The following is a 16,367-nucleotide window of genomic DNA, read 5'->3' as shown; positions in this document are numbered from 1 at the left end:
GCAGGTAAACCCATTTGCTCTGCTTATTATGTGAATAAGTTGACTTAGAACAAAATACACAAACAAAACATTCTCAGGATATGTTTTAATAATGCTAATATTTTTGTCAATTTTCAACAGCTGGAAGCAATGTCAACTATAGTAAATGTGTAATTTGTTAAGACAAAAATCATCAAAAACAGGACTGTTTTTCTGTTAATTCCACATGATTTAACACTGACTCAAAATTTCTTTAGACGTCAGTGGGTCTTCCATATGCTGATGTTTCTTTATGCTGAGAAATGACACAATAGCATCCAGAAGACATTTTGTACACATGCACAGTAACCTGAAAAATATTACCGATGGAGAGATCATGTAAGTGCACTGATTGTGTCCGCATGTGAGAAAATGTGGGGAAACTTGGTGTGTCCGGGCACTTAAACGCATGAAATCTTTCGAAATAAAGTTTCTTTTTTTAGACTTCTTATTGAAGCACAGCTTTCATGCCAAACATTGCATTTCTTTATTTGACAACATGATATCAATAAGCCCATATGAAAAGACATTGCTCAGTGCAGTGTAAATTAAACAGCCAAGTAAACAAAATGTCCAAGAAATATAACCAGACTGTAATCTTAGTGTTCCATTTTTAGCTCTGCAACAAGGATACGACACAACAAACTGTAGTGAACGCTCAGTGGGACTAAGCTGATGATCCCGAAATAGTGAGAGTCATAAATACACTTAGGTCAGAGCAAAGTTGAATCCTTCAAGCCAACAAAGGTGGAGAAGTAAAAGGTGCCGTACGCAGTATTCATCGACACCAGATGTGATGGTCTTTCATTAGTGGTGCATCTTTTTAATTAAATAGGAATATCCTAGTTTAAATTTTTGTTTTTCAGATCGATTTTTAAATTTTTTTTAATTATTATTCTTTGAAGTACAGTCCATCATTTTTATTTCCAATCACATGTTCAGACCAGAATGTTCACTCTTAAGCATCAAAAACAACGTATGGCAGCGGATAAATGCCATGTAAACCTACAGTTTTAACATACACGTTTCTCACTGTTTGGACTTATTATGTTGGTTTAACAATGGACAAATCGTTATTTTTTTCTAATTATTCCAAATGTACAACCTGCTATTAGCTGTCAGTAAAGCCAAAGTAATCAGAAAATGCCAAACATGGTAAGTTATTTTACCCATGCCATGTTTACTTTGGACATATTTAATTCACTCCCACTATAAAAAAATCTGCAGCTACAGCCTTAACTACCTTCTGTAAATGTTAGTGACTTCTTAAAATAAAGCAGTCTCCACGATGTAGCATTAACTAACGTCATTCCAATTTTATAAAGGTACTCTAGAAATAAGAACAAATGAAAGCCCCAGTCTTCAGCTTATAACTCAAAGGACCTTGTGTTGGTCTAAATTAAATGTTCATCTCAATATTATGGCAAATGAAGTGATGACTGAGTTGATTCTGCGCTGAAAACTGCAGAATAGGCTGTTTAAGGTCCACAGAACTGGTTAGTATAAAAATAGAAATCTAAAGAGAATAAACAAAGCTACTTGAAAGATAAACTGCCTGTAAAACACATGGATGCAACACACATCAGTATCCCCTACGATAAGTTGCTTCTGTATCCAGATATTTAAATCCTAACTTCACCTAGCTCCTATTAGTATTGCGTGTTTTGTAGTCACACAGCCGCAAGGTTAACAAAAATTCTACTCATTTTTAATGAACTGAATTATTAGCATTGTAAAAGATCACACCAAAATCATTTCGATGTTTTTGTTTGGTGAAACTACAGCATTGATATAGTCTGCAACCGATATAACTCCCATGTGTGGCAGCTGCTTCCATAGAATGATTTCTTGATTTCTTTGTCAGTCATCTGTAGGGCTTTCAAGGACAAGTGTTGCAACTCTTTTTTCATGGGAAACCTTCACTGGCGTTTCCGAGGTTGCTTCAACATGACTGCCCTGTACGCCCGTCTTAAAGGTGAAGGACTTCTCTGTTGGGCCCAGTTCAAGGTGTTTCCCAATGATTTCAGATGCGGATTCTCCTTGGTTACTGAAGCCCTCGAAGCCCCCACCATGAGCAACTTCTTCTTTGGAAACTCTGATACTGTACCCTCCTCCTGCCCCGCCTTGGAAGGCTTTCTCAAGCCCCATGTTAGAAGACCTGAGAGCTGCCATGATCTGCTCTTCAGAAAGATCATCTCCTGCCTCCAGCAGCCCAGAGTCTTCCAGGGTCTGAGAGACATTCAGCTCTGCAACTATAGTCATGGTGCCATTATCACTTGACTGTTGCACTTTTTTGACAGCTACATTCTGTGAGGAATCACTGCTCATTTTTGTGAGGAAAGCCAACTCCTCCTTCAGTGGACCTGACACTGAGGTCTGTAGCTTCTCTAGAGCTCCCTTCAGCTGCTCTTTGGGCTCCAAAGTGTCCTCTCTCAGGTACTCAAGTACTGATTCTTGGACAACTGGTGAGACACGAACCTCTTCTTCCATAATGCACTCTGGAAAACTCTCTTTCACAAACAAGTGATCGCCAGACTTTTGCTTGTATTCATCACTTTCCTCGACTGTCACTCTTCTCTGGGTAGGACTTTCGTCTAGATAATACCTCTCATCTGACAGGTCATCTAAAACGCCATAATGGCCATATGACATTATTCCTCCACCCTCCTCGGGCTCAGAAAGGTTGTCATCTGGTGTAGACACAAAATACTCATTAGACTCGTGGTTGTGGGAGAAAAGTGGAGATCCACTCTCTCCAGAAACTTCCTGGACTTGCACAAATCCACCACTGAACTGGCCTGTGCTTCTTAAGGAAGACTTCACTGTGTCGTCATCACCCCTCTCTAGTCGAGTGCCGTGAGAGGCATTTTCTAGCTCCTCAATTTGAAAGTATGTTGAGGGCTCATAAAAACTAGATCTGCTCTCCTGCTCAACCTCGGGCTCCTCATCACTTTGAGACTCTATTGGTTCCTCAATGATTTCCACGTTTACAGACTTATTATGAAGGCTTTCTCCCCCTTGAAGGCTGCTCAGCAGATTCTTGATCATGTTTCCTGTTGCTGTATTTTCTATGTCTTCCAGTGATACCTTCTTCACTCCCTGTCCCAGTAGTTCATCCAGGGCAGAGTCCTCGAATAGATCCAGCTCTTCCTCCACTTTGGATTCCAGCACAATCTGCGTCTTAGTCGTGCCGTCCTCCTGCTCACTTTTCTCCACGTGATATGTGATCTTTGAGTCTCCTGATGAACATATTTTAGCTTCTAAACCTGCTGGTTTTATTACTGTCTCAATGATCTCTTCTACAGACACAGAGTCTAATACCTTTTTCTCAGTTGGCCTTATTGTAGACTCTACTCTGTCTTCAAACTTGTTATGAGCGCTAGCTTTCTCTCTCTCATCTGACACATGCCGTTTGCTCTCTGCCTCTGTTTTTGTGCTTAGGCTCATCTTTGGGGGTGAAACCACTCTCATTGATTTGGTTTCAGCAGCACTACTTACGCAGCTCTGTTGAGAGAGCTGTTTGAGTGTCACAGTTGTCTCTTCTGTTGCTGTTTTCGGCACATTTTGACCCCTTTGGTTTTCTCTCTGACCTATTTGTTTATCCTTGGTGGTGGTAGCAGGGGCAGAAGAGGCAGCCCGAGCTTTGTTGAATGAAATCATATCTCTTCTGGATGCTGGACTCTGATAGCGAGCCCTCCCTTCAACTGATATGGGTATGACTCTGGAGGGACTTATGGACCCAGAGGGGGGCACTGGGGATCTTCTCAGGTTTGTCGGTGATGTGTACCTGATATCCATACGTTGTCTGGTGGTTAAGGTGGAAGCTCTGGGGTTGTAGGGTTGGGCGAGCATCTTTATATCTAAAGCAGAGAAGTAATTAGCGTAAAAAAAAAAATGAATTGATGCATTAACAAATATTTTTTAAGAGTAAGTATTCTCATTTATCCTGACACAAGGTAGCCATGCAAGATTTTTGAGTGATCATCTTATGAATGAAAATAAGTAGTGTATGCATTTCAATACAGCACCTATTATTCTCTCCCTCTGCTGATGCTGATTCACCCTCCTATGAGCGTCGTGCAGACCGACCCTTTCTCCTTCCAGAAGAGCCCTTAACAGAGAAAAGCAAAACTATTTCTGAGAACAAAGGCAAATGAGTCAGGTTACCCCCCCCCCCCTCCCCATGTAAGCCATCAATTTTCACATGGTTAGTAAATAAAAATCAAATACCTCACAAGATGATGCACATCATTCAGTTCTGCCATTTCAACCCTCGCAAACTAAACTCAACAGGCTTACAAGATGGTATGAATCCTGGACCTGGCCATACAGGGCAGTTATCATCAAAATCATATCAAGCTCATATCAACCTCCATTAACAAGTTTTATTTTTTTTTCTTAAGGAAAAAAAAAAGAGTTCTAATTCAGTTAAACAGCTCACCTTTCCTTGGCCATGCTTCAACAGACAAACCAAAGTGCCTTAAAAAAGAACAACCTCTCCGGAGAGCGCTTTCTAAAAGACTGACCTAAAAATATCAACTACAATGTGGGGCTGTCCAAACTCTTCCCCTATAAATCCTACGACAAAAGCTGACTCGTGATGCTTACAAAAACACATGCCACCGCCACATTTCCGAGCAAGTCCAAAATAAACCAGATGTGCCACGGGAGAGTCCATATAGAGTCACGCTGGAGAAGACTGTCCTCTAAAGAATTTTCCTGGGAATTGACAGAACATAAACTCTGTGTTCTTTAACAATTCTGTCAAGGGCTTTGTTTTTGTGACCATGCATGAAGACCTGATGAAAATAAAATGCAATTGCAGAAAAATATATGTCACATATAATTAATCCCGCTTCGTAAACACAGGCCGCACAGACCAGTTACAACAGCAGTGTGAAAGATATGTGTGATATATGTTTACTGTTCAAAAATCTAAATACTAGCTTCTTGCAGGAAGGAAGATTTCTCCATTTAAAGCACTGAGTGCCATCAGGAGGCAAGCTGCCAATTTCCACTGATGTGAAGTGATTAAACCTTTTATTCAACTTGTAACTTCAGGAAGTGGAAGGCCAGTTCAGCAGGTAATCTGTTCTTGAAAAAGAGGGCAATACATCTGATCAAACGAGCATGGAAAAGTTTTTATCAGTGTTTAAGACAGAGTGTTTCTGCTCATCTTTTAACACGGACTCATACTCTATACCTCTGTTGGGACCCGTGAACATAGAACAGTCTTTTTTTCTTTTTTTTTTTTGTTCAACCCCTTTTCCAACCTTGAAGAGTCCAAATGTTGCGGGTAGGATGAAACAAATAGGGTCATCACCTGTAAGCAGCCACCTCCATGCCCAGATCCATCTTCACCTGGAGAAGGTGCTGGTGGTCTCTCATCTTCTCTGCCATAGCATCAGCCATCATCTTCCTTTCATGCTCCAGCTGCTCAATAATCATCTGGAGGGAAATAAATGCATTTTTTTTTTTAAAAAGCAAGCCGTCACAGTTACCCTTTTATTCATCAATTCTTTTTCTTAGCCATGCCGGTTCATTGGAAATACTGAAATTTTGACATTCGGTTGTTTTTCATTTTTCATTCTTGCATCAAAAACTGAGGTTTTGTGGTATTGAAGGAAGTCCTGCGAGTGTGTGGCCGCTGCAGTCATTTAGAACTGACCAGCCTGCCTGGGGCTCCATCTTTAGGAGGCTAATAAGGATTTGTCCGTCTGACAGCTAATTGGTTTAAGTGCCAGGAGTAACCTAGCGACTGTGAAGTACTTGGGAAACAGTCTGTTGAGGCCAAATGTTGCATTTAAGATTCGTGCTTTCAGCAGTTATGGGAACTTGAACTTATTATAGATGGCATTACTGACAAGAATGTACCAATTTGACTACACTAGAGTAAGAGGCATGGTGAATAGCCTGTATTGTGACCATCCACTATAAGAACCTTGAAAATGACCATTCAGGCCTATGAAATGGACTCATCTATAATTTATTAGTAGCAGCCATTGACAGCTGCAGCTTGGTCAGTGCCTTTAGGGACAGTGGGTGTGGCAGGAGGGAGAGGCAGCTTCTCCTCTCTCCCACAATTGTTTTGTGTGCTCTGAAATTTGTATCTATTTGGATCAAATGTTAATCTGGGCTTTCCACTCCCCTGTAATAGACTCGTCCTTACCTGATATTCACTTAAATCCACGCGGAATTTTTCCTGCATATGCATCAGTAGCTCCTCGAGATGCATTTGAATCTTGTTCTGTTTTTCCGCCTCTGTGCGCAGTTTGCCCAACTCGGAGGCATACAGCATCTTCTCCCTCTGAAGATCGCTCAGCCTCGCCTGGTCCCCTTTAATCGACTGCTCCATGTCCTCCACCTTCTGCTGGTACATTTCAAATGTTTCTATCCATCCCTCAGACAGACCGCGGGCGTACTCCTGCACCTCTTCCACGGAGACCACCGGCGGCCCGCGGTAAGTTTGCATGATGATGGGCTCCACCCGGGACTCCACCTGATGCCGGAGGTGCTCCATCTCACGCCCGCGTGCGTCCTCTAAGCATTTATACTCGTTCTCCAGTTGAAAAAGCCGCTGCTGGAGTTCAGTGTTGATTTTGTGAGCTTGCTGAAGCTCCTTCTCGCAGCCTCTGATCTCCCCGCTGATGTCCCTGCACACCCCAGTCTGCTCGCTGCACACAGACTGGAGCGTCTGCAACTCTCGCCATAGCTTCTCCTTCTCCACCTCAGCCTGGGACTTCTCAAACGACAGCTGTCCCACCATTTTCCGCAGATCCTGCACCTCAGCTTTGCATTTCCGCTCCCATTCCGCTGTTCTCCTCACCTGTCTCATCTTATTTATCTCAGTAATAAGATGCGCATTTTCTTGCTCCAGCTGCTTCGTTCTGGACAGATACTGGGCGAGTCTGCTGTTGAGCTCCTGCAGCTGCCGTTTTTCGCTGTCAAAAGTTCTCTTGAAAGGAAGCATTTTGGCAAGTAAGAATAAAAAGTCCGTGAAAAAAAAAACCAACAACTAGCCTATAACCTCGCGTGTTTATTTTTGTCGTACGGATTGTCCCGGTATCATTTGCGTGTCCGTCTGCGGGCACAACTGTGATGTAAATTGCGATCAGTGCCCTTTGACAAGTGCAGGAGGAGGAGGGCGGGTCCTGCATGCATCACACAGGAGCGGCCCAGCAGCGGCCCTGTCCCTGGCAGATGTTATGCTGAATTTAAGGGTTGTCAGAAATATTACAATTATCAACTCGCAACAGCCATGTTTAAATGGTTAAATGTTTTTCTTTAAACCGATTCAAATCAATTGGATTACTGAAAATAATGTAAGTGATTTCTTTTTTGGGTGGGACATATTCAGTAGATTGCCTTATTTTGCATTTTTCATTATTTTGAGTCCACATAATTGAACTAATTGTTTCTACATTTTTAAATATTTTATTCTGCTGCTTAAAGCAATACAATGTAACTTCTCAAAAAGCCCATTATGGAGCTCCCCCTACAGGCTGTTCCGAGAGCAACTCTAGTCCGGTCTCTTGCTTTGTCGGCCTCTCTCTTTCTCTTCCTTGCTTCATCAGTCAACGTCTTCTTCTGTTTCTTCGGTGCCTCTTCCATGATGATCGTACGCGTACTGACAATTTTGCGCAAGCTTAGCCTTATACCTGGGAGCGTGAGAGGGGTCTATTTGTTTTTGCGGTAGGTGTGCCAGAAAGCAAGTCGAAGTACTTCCGCTCAGCTCCCGGGCCGGGAGAAAATTACATAGCGCAGTTATTCGAACTCAGGGCAAAGGAGACAGGCCAATCGTAATATTAAAACTCATTCTAGCAGCACAATTTTTTTCAAGCTGTTATTTTAAGGCAGAAATGTTACATAGTATTACTTTAAGTGTCATCTGGAACTAGATATGGCACACTTTACGCGCAGGTAATCTGAGTGATGATTAAGATTGGCGGAGTGATATGTAAAATGTGACATTTTACGTTTGTGTTCAGTGTGGTCCTACATTTTGTTTTGGTCTGACGTTAAAGTGAATCTAGTCATATGGCCGAAGTTGTCATTGGATTTGGGATTAAACCCAGTTTTACAATGATCTAAAAATATATTTCACATGCTGAAAAGCATTCAATTCTAATTAAGTTATTTTCTGTTGAAGTTCAACAATCATTCCAAGGTCTCCAAATAAAGTGTCACAGACCAGTTCAGTTTCGCTGCGTAGCCTATGTGTTTCTGCCCTTGGAAAGTCATCATCTCCCATTATCCTCATGTCGTTGGAGCATGTGAAAAAATAACATATTAATTCTAATGAAAGAGAAACGATCAGGTTAAGTATTTATGTGGCTCATCCATCCAGGGAGGTGTCACAACTAAACACCACATCACAAAGATTGAAAATTAGCCTTTGACTAACTCTGGCATGTTACAGATGTACTGTTATTAATATGCACTGTCCTGTTAAAAAAATAAATAAAACTGAAAAATAAACCTGTATCACGTTTTATCCCCTTGAAGCTGAACTTGTATAGTTGTAAGAACATTACGAGCAAATGAGTTCATGGCAAAGCGGCGGAAATGCAACTTGATTCAGTCAATCGGTTTATTAACTGTAAATGAGCTTCAGTGATGATTTCTGAAGTTGATGCCACAATTTACCAGATACACTTCAATGCATCAATTCTATGCCAATGTAATGTTTGAGAAGAGCGCCCCCAAGCGGGCAGAAAACGAGTTACAAATTCTAAAATAAGACGCACTCCATTTCATGTACCAAATGTTCGAGCTGTTTCTACTTTGCTGACTGCAAGCTGAACAATGAATGAGAGGGAAGCTGTTGTCGTTACAGGTAAAGCAAGTATTTACTATTGACCATAAAGAAAAAAATAAAGTTTTTGTTTATCATGCATGTACGTACCATTAAGGTTTCGGACCGTTCAGACAGTTCTTTGTGAACCCCAGCTGGAAAGCAGCCCAGGTAATGTTTGGATACGCACTTTGGTTTGTGCTATTAGTTCCCTGCGCGATGTATCTTATCAATGAGAGATATTGCAGGCGTTAAAGTTGGCCGGACTTGGAGAGAGGGTCGACGTCCACATCAAAGAGGTACCAGTGAGTTACGTTCGAACCCGGCAAATAATTACTGAACTCTGGCAAAGTCTGAAACCAAAGGTAAGAATAAAGTATTAACAATTAGTTTAAAACTACTGCATCAGTTTTTTAAATCGCATGCTATTTTTTAATTGATGAGGTGAGGTGTAAAGCACAACAAAAACAAAGAACCCTTTATCAAACATAATCACAATCAGGAAAAAGGGGGGAAAATGACATAACAAAAACATCATTTAGTTGGTTTTTGAAATAGCTTTGCTTAATGTTGTGTATTGCTCATTGGGGACATCATGTAAGTCCACAGTATCAAGAACAGAGTATGGCCTGAGCATCAACTTGTGGCTTCAGTCTTTGTAGAGATTTCATGTGCTGAAACACTCATAGTTTACGGTGCACAATGAGAAACGATGCGCTTGTGTGCCTGTCCTCCTAGTTTGTTGTTCATCTGGGCATAGCAAGAGGTTCCAGTGTTGTCATTTTGGAGCAAACTGGGAAGAACAACAGATACAGAGACAGAGATATATGTGGACTCTGCCCTGAAAGTCAGTGCTGCATCGAAGGCGGGCCAGAGAAACTGGACTCTGTCGTTAACATGAGGGCTGTGTCAAAGCACGTCAAACGTGCAGGGGTGGACGTGATTTATTCGAGAGATGCTGGCAGGTAAGCTACTGTTTCTGCACTGTAGTAACAAACACCAACGAGATATTAAAGCCATCTGTGTTCTTTTCAGATACCTTTGTGATTTTGCATATTACTGCTCTCTTTATCATGGTCAGCGGAGAGCCGCTTTAATCCACATACCCTCATCGGGCAGCCTTGCATCAGGTGACAGACTGGTTCCCCTTCTGCAGGCCCTCATTCTCACAATGCTCCAACAGCTGGAGGACTCCAAACAACACGAAGAACAACACACACAGTGAGGTCGATATCTCACACTTAAGACACCCCAGTAGACAGCATATCACTGATATGAGAAATAAACTGCAATGAACAGATGAAGCAATCCTTAGTTTTCATTTATTTATTTATTTATTCCAAAAAATCTGAACAAAAGTAAAATACAAGAAATTCTCAGATACACGTTTGGAGATGGCATGTCAAAAATACACCATCTCAGCTATAGGTGTGAAAAAACTTTGAGGCCTCAGATACAGAGCTTGAAAGAAAACAGTCTCATGAAATTCTTCTGATTTCCTTCCCCGATTAATTTTTGAACACACAGATTTTGCAAAAGCATCATAATAAGATAATAGTAGTAGACCAAGGCCCCACAGAAGGTGTAGGAATGCAAATCATGAAAACAGAGACATGATAATAATGAACCTCAAACCTATTATTGCAGATGCGAATGCATGGATGCATCCGCCATTAACCTGACATTTGCATCAAGAACATTTCTTAAAGAATTAAAATTATGATGACTAAACTGAGTATAGCGATGGTATATTGATGCTGGAAGTCTAAGATAATGCAAAAGAGCAACTAGTGTTGAAGCTGTAAACTATTAACTTTTTCTAATAGTGTTGTTTACTTGTTATCGTGACTACCCGTAATCTACACAACATCCCTGTCATGTGTCTGTGTGTTTATTGTAACAGCTGTAGTTTTGACAGGCTTGTGACCTAATGGTAACTAGTTGTTCACCTCACAGCAGATCAATGTCTACTCTCAGAACTGAAAAGCTGAAATATGTCACGATACATCCAAACTGGAGAAATATAAATATACAGATATGTCAACTTCTCAAACTGTTTGCTTGTCAGTGGTGATTTTTATACCAATGTGATATTCAGCAGCAATCCGACTGTTTTTAACAAAAGATTAATTCACCCTCACTGATTTCGAAGAACCTTGGCTGAGCACCCGAATTTCACATGAGTTAACCAGTGGCTTACTTATTATTACATTTGTATTGCTTCAGGATATCAATTTCAATGTAAATTTATTTTAACAGCCAGTCCGTCAACCCTGGCAACAAAACAACGCTAACCACCAAGAGTAAAAATAAAAAGTACAGCTGAGGTTTTGAGATGTACCTCGCCACATTTTTTGGTGACGATATAGGATCCACCAAGAGGGGACTGAACCGACATCATTGTTTTGAGTAGCAGAACAACAGGTAAGTAGAAATTACTACTGACTGACCAAAAACACCCCAAAAAGTGTCTCTAAGAGAGCCAGATAGACGACAGGAAATTGGCAGAAACGTCATGCCATTTACTGGGTAGAATATAGTAAAAGTTTTTTTTTTTTTTTTTGTCTACTTCTTTGACTCAAACAATGAAATTAATTTCACCTTAAGGTAGGAGCATGTGCGTAAGGGGGGGGGGGGGTGGGGAGGAGTAAAAAACTGTCCTCATTTCATTCAAAGCACTCATCCACACACATAACTGAATGTAATAGTGAATGCAGTCTGTTTGCTTGGAATAATCGAGAGTTGTCAAATGGGATGTTGGCTTCAAGTAAACGGTGTATAATCTATTTATTTCTTTTATTTCTTGGAGGTGAATAATACATTTCCCTTCTTAAATATTCCCATGTTATCTCTTAGACCTCTCTAGAAATGCTTTTTAGATCAGAAATTTAATGTTGCGTTTTGAGGAGCTATGGTTGTGACAAAATGTTGGGAGTCAGTGGAGATGGAATGTTTTATGTTAAGCTCATATGCGTTACTTCTTTGGCTTTTTACTATTCAATTGAAATACAGTGTAGGTTGATGTATTTAAGTTAATTGTGTCACATAAATACCCAATTTTATTTGACAGTGCCCCTACAGACAGCACTGTGCTGAGGGTTTGCAGCTATCGCTTAAAAACTCTGTGTTATTTGTCTTATCAGCAAGATGAAACGCTTTTTGTAAAACCACTCCACTTTATATTCGTGGGTTAAACTCACAACTCTTTCATTCCATCTCCTGTCGCAGTCCGCTCTGAGGTTTATCTAGATCCTTGTGTGTTCTGTCCAGGCGAGGTCTTTGTTAAAACTGATGAGAGTAAGATGCATTTGATTTCGATGCGCACAAATATGTTTAAAAAGAGTGAGGTAGATATATGTATGCAGGGAAAAAGAAAAAAAAAAAAAAGTTTTAAGTCCCCCAGTCATGACACCACGGACAAAGCATACAAATAAAAAAAATCAAACTTTATACTGAATCATGGGGCATTTATACAGTGATTTATACTGATATCACAAGGAAAATAAAAAAAATAAATAAATAAACACTCCAACAGAAAAAGAGTCAGAAAAGAGGGAGAAAAAAAACAAACAAAAAAGAAAAAAAAAATCACCAGGCAACATGAGGAAAAATCCTTCAAAACACTTTCAATATTCAGCCACTATAAGACCTTTTTCATTCATGACATTGAAACTTGTTCCCTTCCCTGGACCTTAACCCATCCTGTATTTGGTTTACAGAGGTGATGATTATGTCGATAAACAATCAATTTTAAAATCTCACTTTGAAGAAGTCACATTAGCAGAAGCGGTGGCATTGTGCTTGAAAGGGGGGAAAAAAGGAGCAGATTCTAAATGCTTAAACGTTGCTTGGCGTAATTAAGGCAAACAAGACAACCCAATTAGCCCTATTTATTGGTGAAGAGGCATGAAATAGATGGGTTAAAAAAAAAAACAGATCTGGTATTAAAGTATTCATCTTGTATATTTGAATTAATCCTGACTTAGGAGGCACTAGGGAGACAGATAAAGTTTGCTATAAAGGTCAGCAGGGTGGCAGAGGGAAGGAGAGAGGGCACTGTTCTACTTAATAAAACAGGAGGGGAGGGACAGGAGGGACCTTAAAGGTGAGGAAAATACAGGATGATATGAGAATGTGTGGAGAAAGCAAAGCCTTTACTTTAACCTGAGATTGAGTCGCACCCAGAGGGCAATGCTAGGCGCAGTGCTAGACAACAAAAGTACAAAAAAGGGTGCAGAAAGTACACGCTCACACATTGAGCTAAGGTGTCCATTCCAAATAATAATAATAATATTAATAATAATATAGACATCTACAAAAAAAAGAGGAAACATTTAATAAAAATAAAAGGCAATAAACGAAATGTAGTGTTACTGAAAAACTTTTAGGGAAAGACTGTTTTATTTAAAACTTTTAAACAGAACTAAAGGATATTTAAATGGACTGTGGTGGAGACAATGTAATAACAAACCTGAAGGAGAAAAACATACATATACATACATATGTATATGTGTATATATATATATATATATATATATATATATATATATATATATATATACATATACATATATATATATATATATATATATATATATATACATATACATATACATATTATCTCCAATAGAGAAAAATAATAAAAATAGCAGCTTTGTTTATACAGACATAGAGGCAAACATTTTTAACCATAAAAAGGTTTTTAAAAAAGTGACAAAATCAACGTGTATAAAAATGATCCTGCAGTCAAAAATACAACTGTAAGACCTTTTATAAGTGTTTGAAATGCGATGACTATAATAGAAGAGACCTCCTCTGCCTTAAACGTTGTCTCAAGGCTACTAAAATCTGATTTTAACAGCTTCTCATTTGATGTCGCAGCGTATTTGGTGACATTGAATAGGTATCCCACACAAAACGTGCACTCAGAAAAATGATTTAAGGAAGTTAAAGTTGGCATGAGGGGGGTACTGCCAAATAAAGTGTGAGATTCGTGATGCTTTTTTAAAAATTAAAAAAAACAAAACAAGACGGACTGAGGCTGTTATTCAGAGTTTCCTGACTCAAAGTGATGCAGGGAAAAGTTGTGTGAGCTCGAGTCTGCTTGGATGTGGGGCGTGAAGCAAAGTTTTAATGAGCCTATTTCTCAGTTAATTGTTTGGTATGCAAATCGTTACAAGAGAAAAAGAGGCCACAGTGACATTCAAATTCCACCTGGCACAGATTTGTGAGGGAAGACTGAAAATGTGCATTCTTTTTTTTGTATCGCAGAAAATGATCTGATTGTCAAATCCGTAAAGAGATTAATTTCATTGGCCGATTGTTTCAACTCTAAAAAATAAATGCCTTGTGAATACAGTTATTCATACTACCCCATGATTACGTTGAAGTTGTTTAAGTAGATTTTATGACCTGTCAGCTGTCACTTTTTGTGATTAATTTAAAGTATGTACACAGTACACAGACAACTCGTGCCTTATGTCACAAAAATGGACTTTTAGGAGTCTTGTTATTGTATTATTAGTATAGCAATAGTTTGTTTTTTCTTATTAATCATTTCCGAACACATACAAAATTAAGTTGTATTCAGTTTGTTTCTATGTTGACTTCTCCGTGGCCATATTCCCAAGAAACTTTTGCATTTCTCTTAAAAATTTGTTCCACCCCCTCTGCAGATATGGCATATTCTGGTAAAACTTGCAGATGTAAAGGCGTGCAAACGCACACATTCAGCTGCTCCAACAGCAGATACTCCTCGAGATAAGCAAGAAGTCTGTAAAACACCAAATAAACTTTGGTATTATTGCACAGACTTATTACAACTCTGAATCACACCCTTCAACACAAAGGGATAACTTTAAGAAATTGAAGAAAAAGCTTGATTTGGCAATAGTTTGGCAGATATAAAATAGGCCCTCTACCATTTAGATCCTCACCTGACAGGATCTGATGGAAATTTTAATATTCAAATGAAACATCAATCTTAGTACAGCCTTTCTAATCGAGGCATCCTCACACGATGTGAACCAGTCTGCTCATGGAAAGAAAGTCATTTTGATGGAAAGTCCTGATAGAAATGGATCCATACCATATTGTGGGGAGAATGATGTGTTTGTATAAATACACACTCAAATATCCATCGCATCCTCTCTGAAATCTTCAGGAAAAAAAGTGCTTTTCTGTTGGTTTTGCTGGCAGATATGCTATAAATTTTTTTTTCTTAAAGTTCATGTGTAAGTCTTTAGGTCAAGATAAAGCCTGTGTTTTTCTTCTTGAAGAAGCTGTATGTAAGAAAGGTCGAAATGCAGGCTTTTTAGGAAGGAGTCCCCCGGTGTGTCTGAGCCATCATACTCCAAATGCCTCAGCAGGTTTCTGTGCTGTTTTACAGTTCATATAGTTTGGGTTTGACCTTTTAGGAGTGGAGAGACTATCTACTGGCACACAGTAGGACAAAGTAGTTTTTTTTTTTTTTTTTTTTAACCTCATCCATCCCTCCTTAAGAGACTGAGAGAGGTTATAGTTACCCTGTGTGAGAGGAAAAGGAGGGGCTGGACTGATATCAGCAGGCCGATGACTGGGGCAGTGGTAACGCCCGTTCGTTCTTTCTGCCCCCATTCATGTGTGCATAGGGTTGCAACTCATCAAAATTAGGCCGTAGGACCACCACAGGCCCGTTGGCCGAAACATGTCCTGAGTGCTTGTCCAAGGCTTGTCCTGGAGACAACATAGCTGAGGCTACTTGGCCCAGGGTTGAGGGAGACACAGGTCCTAGTAATGGAGTCCTGGGGCCTTGCATGGGGGATAACTGCTGCGTAGGAGGAGGCGACGTGCCTCCTATACACCCAGACGAGGGAACGACAGCAGCAGACGGCTGCCTTGTGGATACAGAGTCCAGTGGAAAATTCTCCATGTTTTCTACCTCCATATCCAGCTCCTCTGTGTCCGGCGGCTTGTTTTCCTCACTGTAGAAGAAACTCATTTCCCTGAAGTTTGGATCCAATTCTTCTTTGATGCTGCTGATGATCTCCAGGAAGGACGGACGCATCTTAGGGTTATACTGCCAGCACATCCTCATCAGCTCAAACCTGAGAGCGACACACACACACAAAAAGCCATTATAATTTAAAGTACAATACAATATTTGCAACCATTTTTCATACATGTACGTACTTTAGATTCCAGCGTATATGAATTTTGACTGCAGTATCTTAAAGGAACCCTTTTGCAATGAGAGAAATACTTCACAGCCAGTATGAACAAGAGGAATTTGAGCGTTTAAGTACTGAGTGAAGACATGCTGGCCGTGTCAAATTTTTGGAGGTATAAGCAATTCCCATTTTCCCCCAGCAGGTGGCAGGAGAAACTCAAGTTTATGCCCTTTCTCTGAGTTTTCTGGCACTATAACCCAATTCACTTGTGTATATATTGATCTTGAAAGAGAGCCATGTACGGTTAGTATATTAATAGTACTAAGTAAACTACAAGGTGAGTTTCAGCCTCATAAACAGAACTAGCATCCCATTTAATGTCCCCGTTAGTGGGTGTCAATGTAAAA

At 40.0% G+C, this 16,367-nt stretch overlaps 3 protein-coding genes across 4 annotated transcripts in view; 1 reads left to right on the top strand and 2 right to left on the bottom strand.

Moving 5' to 3' along the window:
* Positions 1-70: 70 nt before the first annotated feature.
* synm (synemin, intermediate filament protein) lies at positions 71-7,126 on the bottom strand. The gene is made up of 4 exons (XM_075469797.1): positions 6,188-7,126; positions 5,342-5,466; positions 4,047-4,129; positions 71-3,878 (listed from the first exon to the last, which is right to left on the bottom strand). The coding sequence occupies exons 1-4, from the start codon at positions 6,986-6,988 to the stop codon at positions 1,879-1,881; spliced, it is 3,009 nt and encodes a 1,002-aa protein (XP_075325912.1). The 5' UTR covers positions 6,989-7,126; the 3' UTR covers positions 71-1,878.
* Positions 7,127-8,767: 1,641 nt separating this feature from the next.
* Positions 8,768-10,865, top strand: pgpep1l (pyroglutamyl-peptidase I like). Of its 2 annotated transcripts, none has more exons than XM_075469795.1 (5): positions 8,768-8,854; positions 8,931-8,983; positions 9,061-9,177; positions 9,551-9,777; positions 9,848-10,865. In XM_075469795.1, exons 1-5 carry the CDS (start codon positions 8,824-8,826, stop codon positions 10,035-10,037), a joined length of 618 nt encoding a protein of 205 aa, XP_075325910.1. In that variant the 5' UTR covers positions 8,768-8,823; the 3' UTR covers positions 10,038-10,865. The 2 variants fall into 2 exon arrangements, with proteins under 2 accessions (XP_075325910.1, XP_075325911.1); XM_075469796.1 differs by having other exon boundaries at positions 9,894-9,976.
* A 2,544-nt stretch (positions 10,866-13,409) lies between these two features.
* igf1ra (insulin-like growth factor 1a receptor) overlaps positions 13,410-16,367 on the bottom strand; it is a 72,137-nt gene continuing 69,179 nt past the window's right edge. The window contains exon 21 of the mRNA XM_075469794.1: positions 13,410-15,897. Coding sequence (XP_075325909.1) covers positions 15,372-15,897 — 526 coding nt within the window. The 3' untranslated portion in view covers positions 13,410-15,371. The remainder of the gene's footprint in view (positions 15,898-16,367) is intronic.

This window comes from Odontesthes bonariensis, chromosome 7, assembly GCF_027942865.1.
Source record: "Odontesthes bonariensis isolate fOdoBon6 chromosome 7, fOdoBon6.hap1, whole genome shotgun sequence".
Lineage (NCBI taxonomy): Eukaryota > Metazoa > Chordata > Actinopteri > Atheriniformes > Atherinopsidae > Odontesthes > Odontesthes bonariensis.
This window is presented reverse-complemented; position numbering and strand designations above follow the sequence as displayed.

What these genes read in the sequence shown, in the direction of transcription:
- synm (XM_075469797.1), bottom strand. Translation starts at nt 6,988, where the DNA reads ATGCTTCCTTTCAAGAGAACTTTTGACAGCGAAAAACGGCAGCTGCAG. An exon ending in ATGGAGGTGGCTGCTTACAG is followed by an intron (nt 4,130 to 5,341) that starts GTGATGACCCTA and finishes TTCTCTGTTAAG; the next exon opens with GGCTCTTCTGGAAGGAGAAA. An exon ending in GCAGAGGGAGAGAATAATAG is followed by an intron (nt 3,879 to 4,046) that starts GTGCTGTATTGA and finishes TCTCTGCTTTAG; the next exon opens with ATATAAAGATGCTCGCCCAA.
- pgpep1l (XM_075469795.1), top strand. Translation starts at nt 8,824, where the DNA reads ATGAATGAGAGGGAAGCTGTTGTCGTTACAG. An exon ending in GGCAAAGTCTGAAACCAAAG is followed by an intron (nt 9,178 to 9,550) that starts GTAAGAATAAAG and finishes CTGTCCTCCTAG; the next exon opens with TTTGTTGTTCATCTGGGCAT. An exon ending in TATTCGAGAGATGCTGGCAG is followed by an intron (nt 9,778 to 9,847) that starts GTAAGCTACTGT and finishes TGTTCTTTTCAG; the next exon opens with ATACCTTTGTGATTTTGCAT.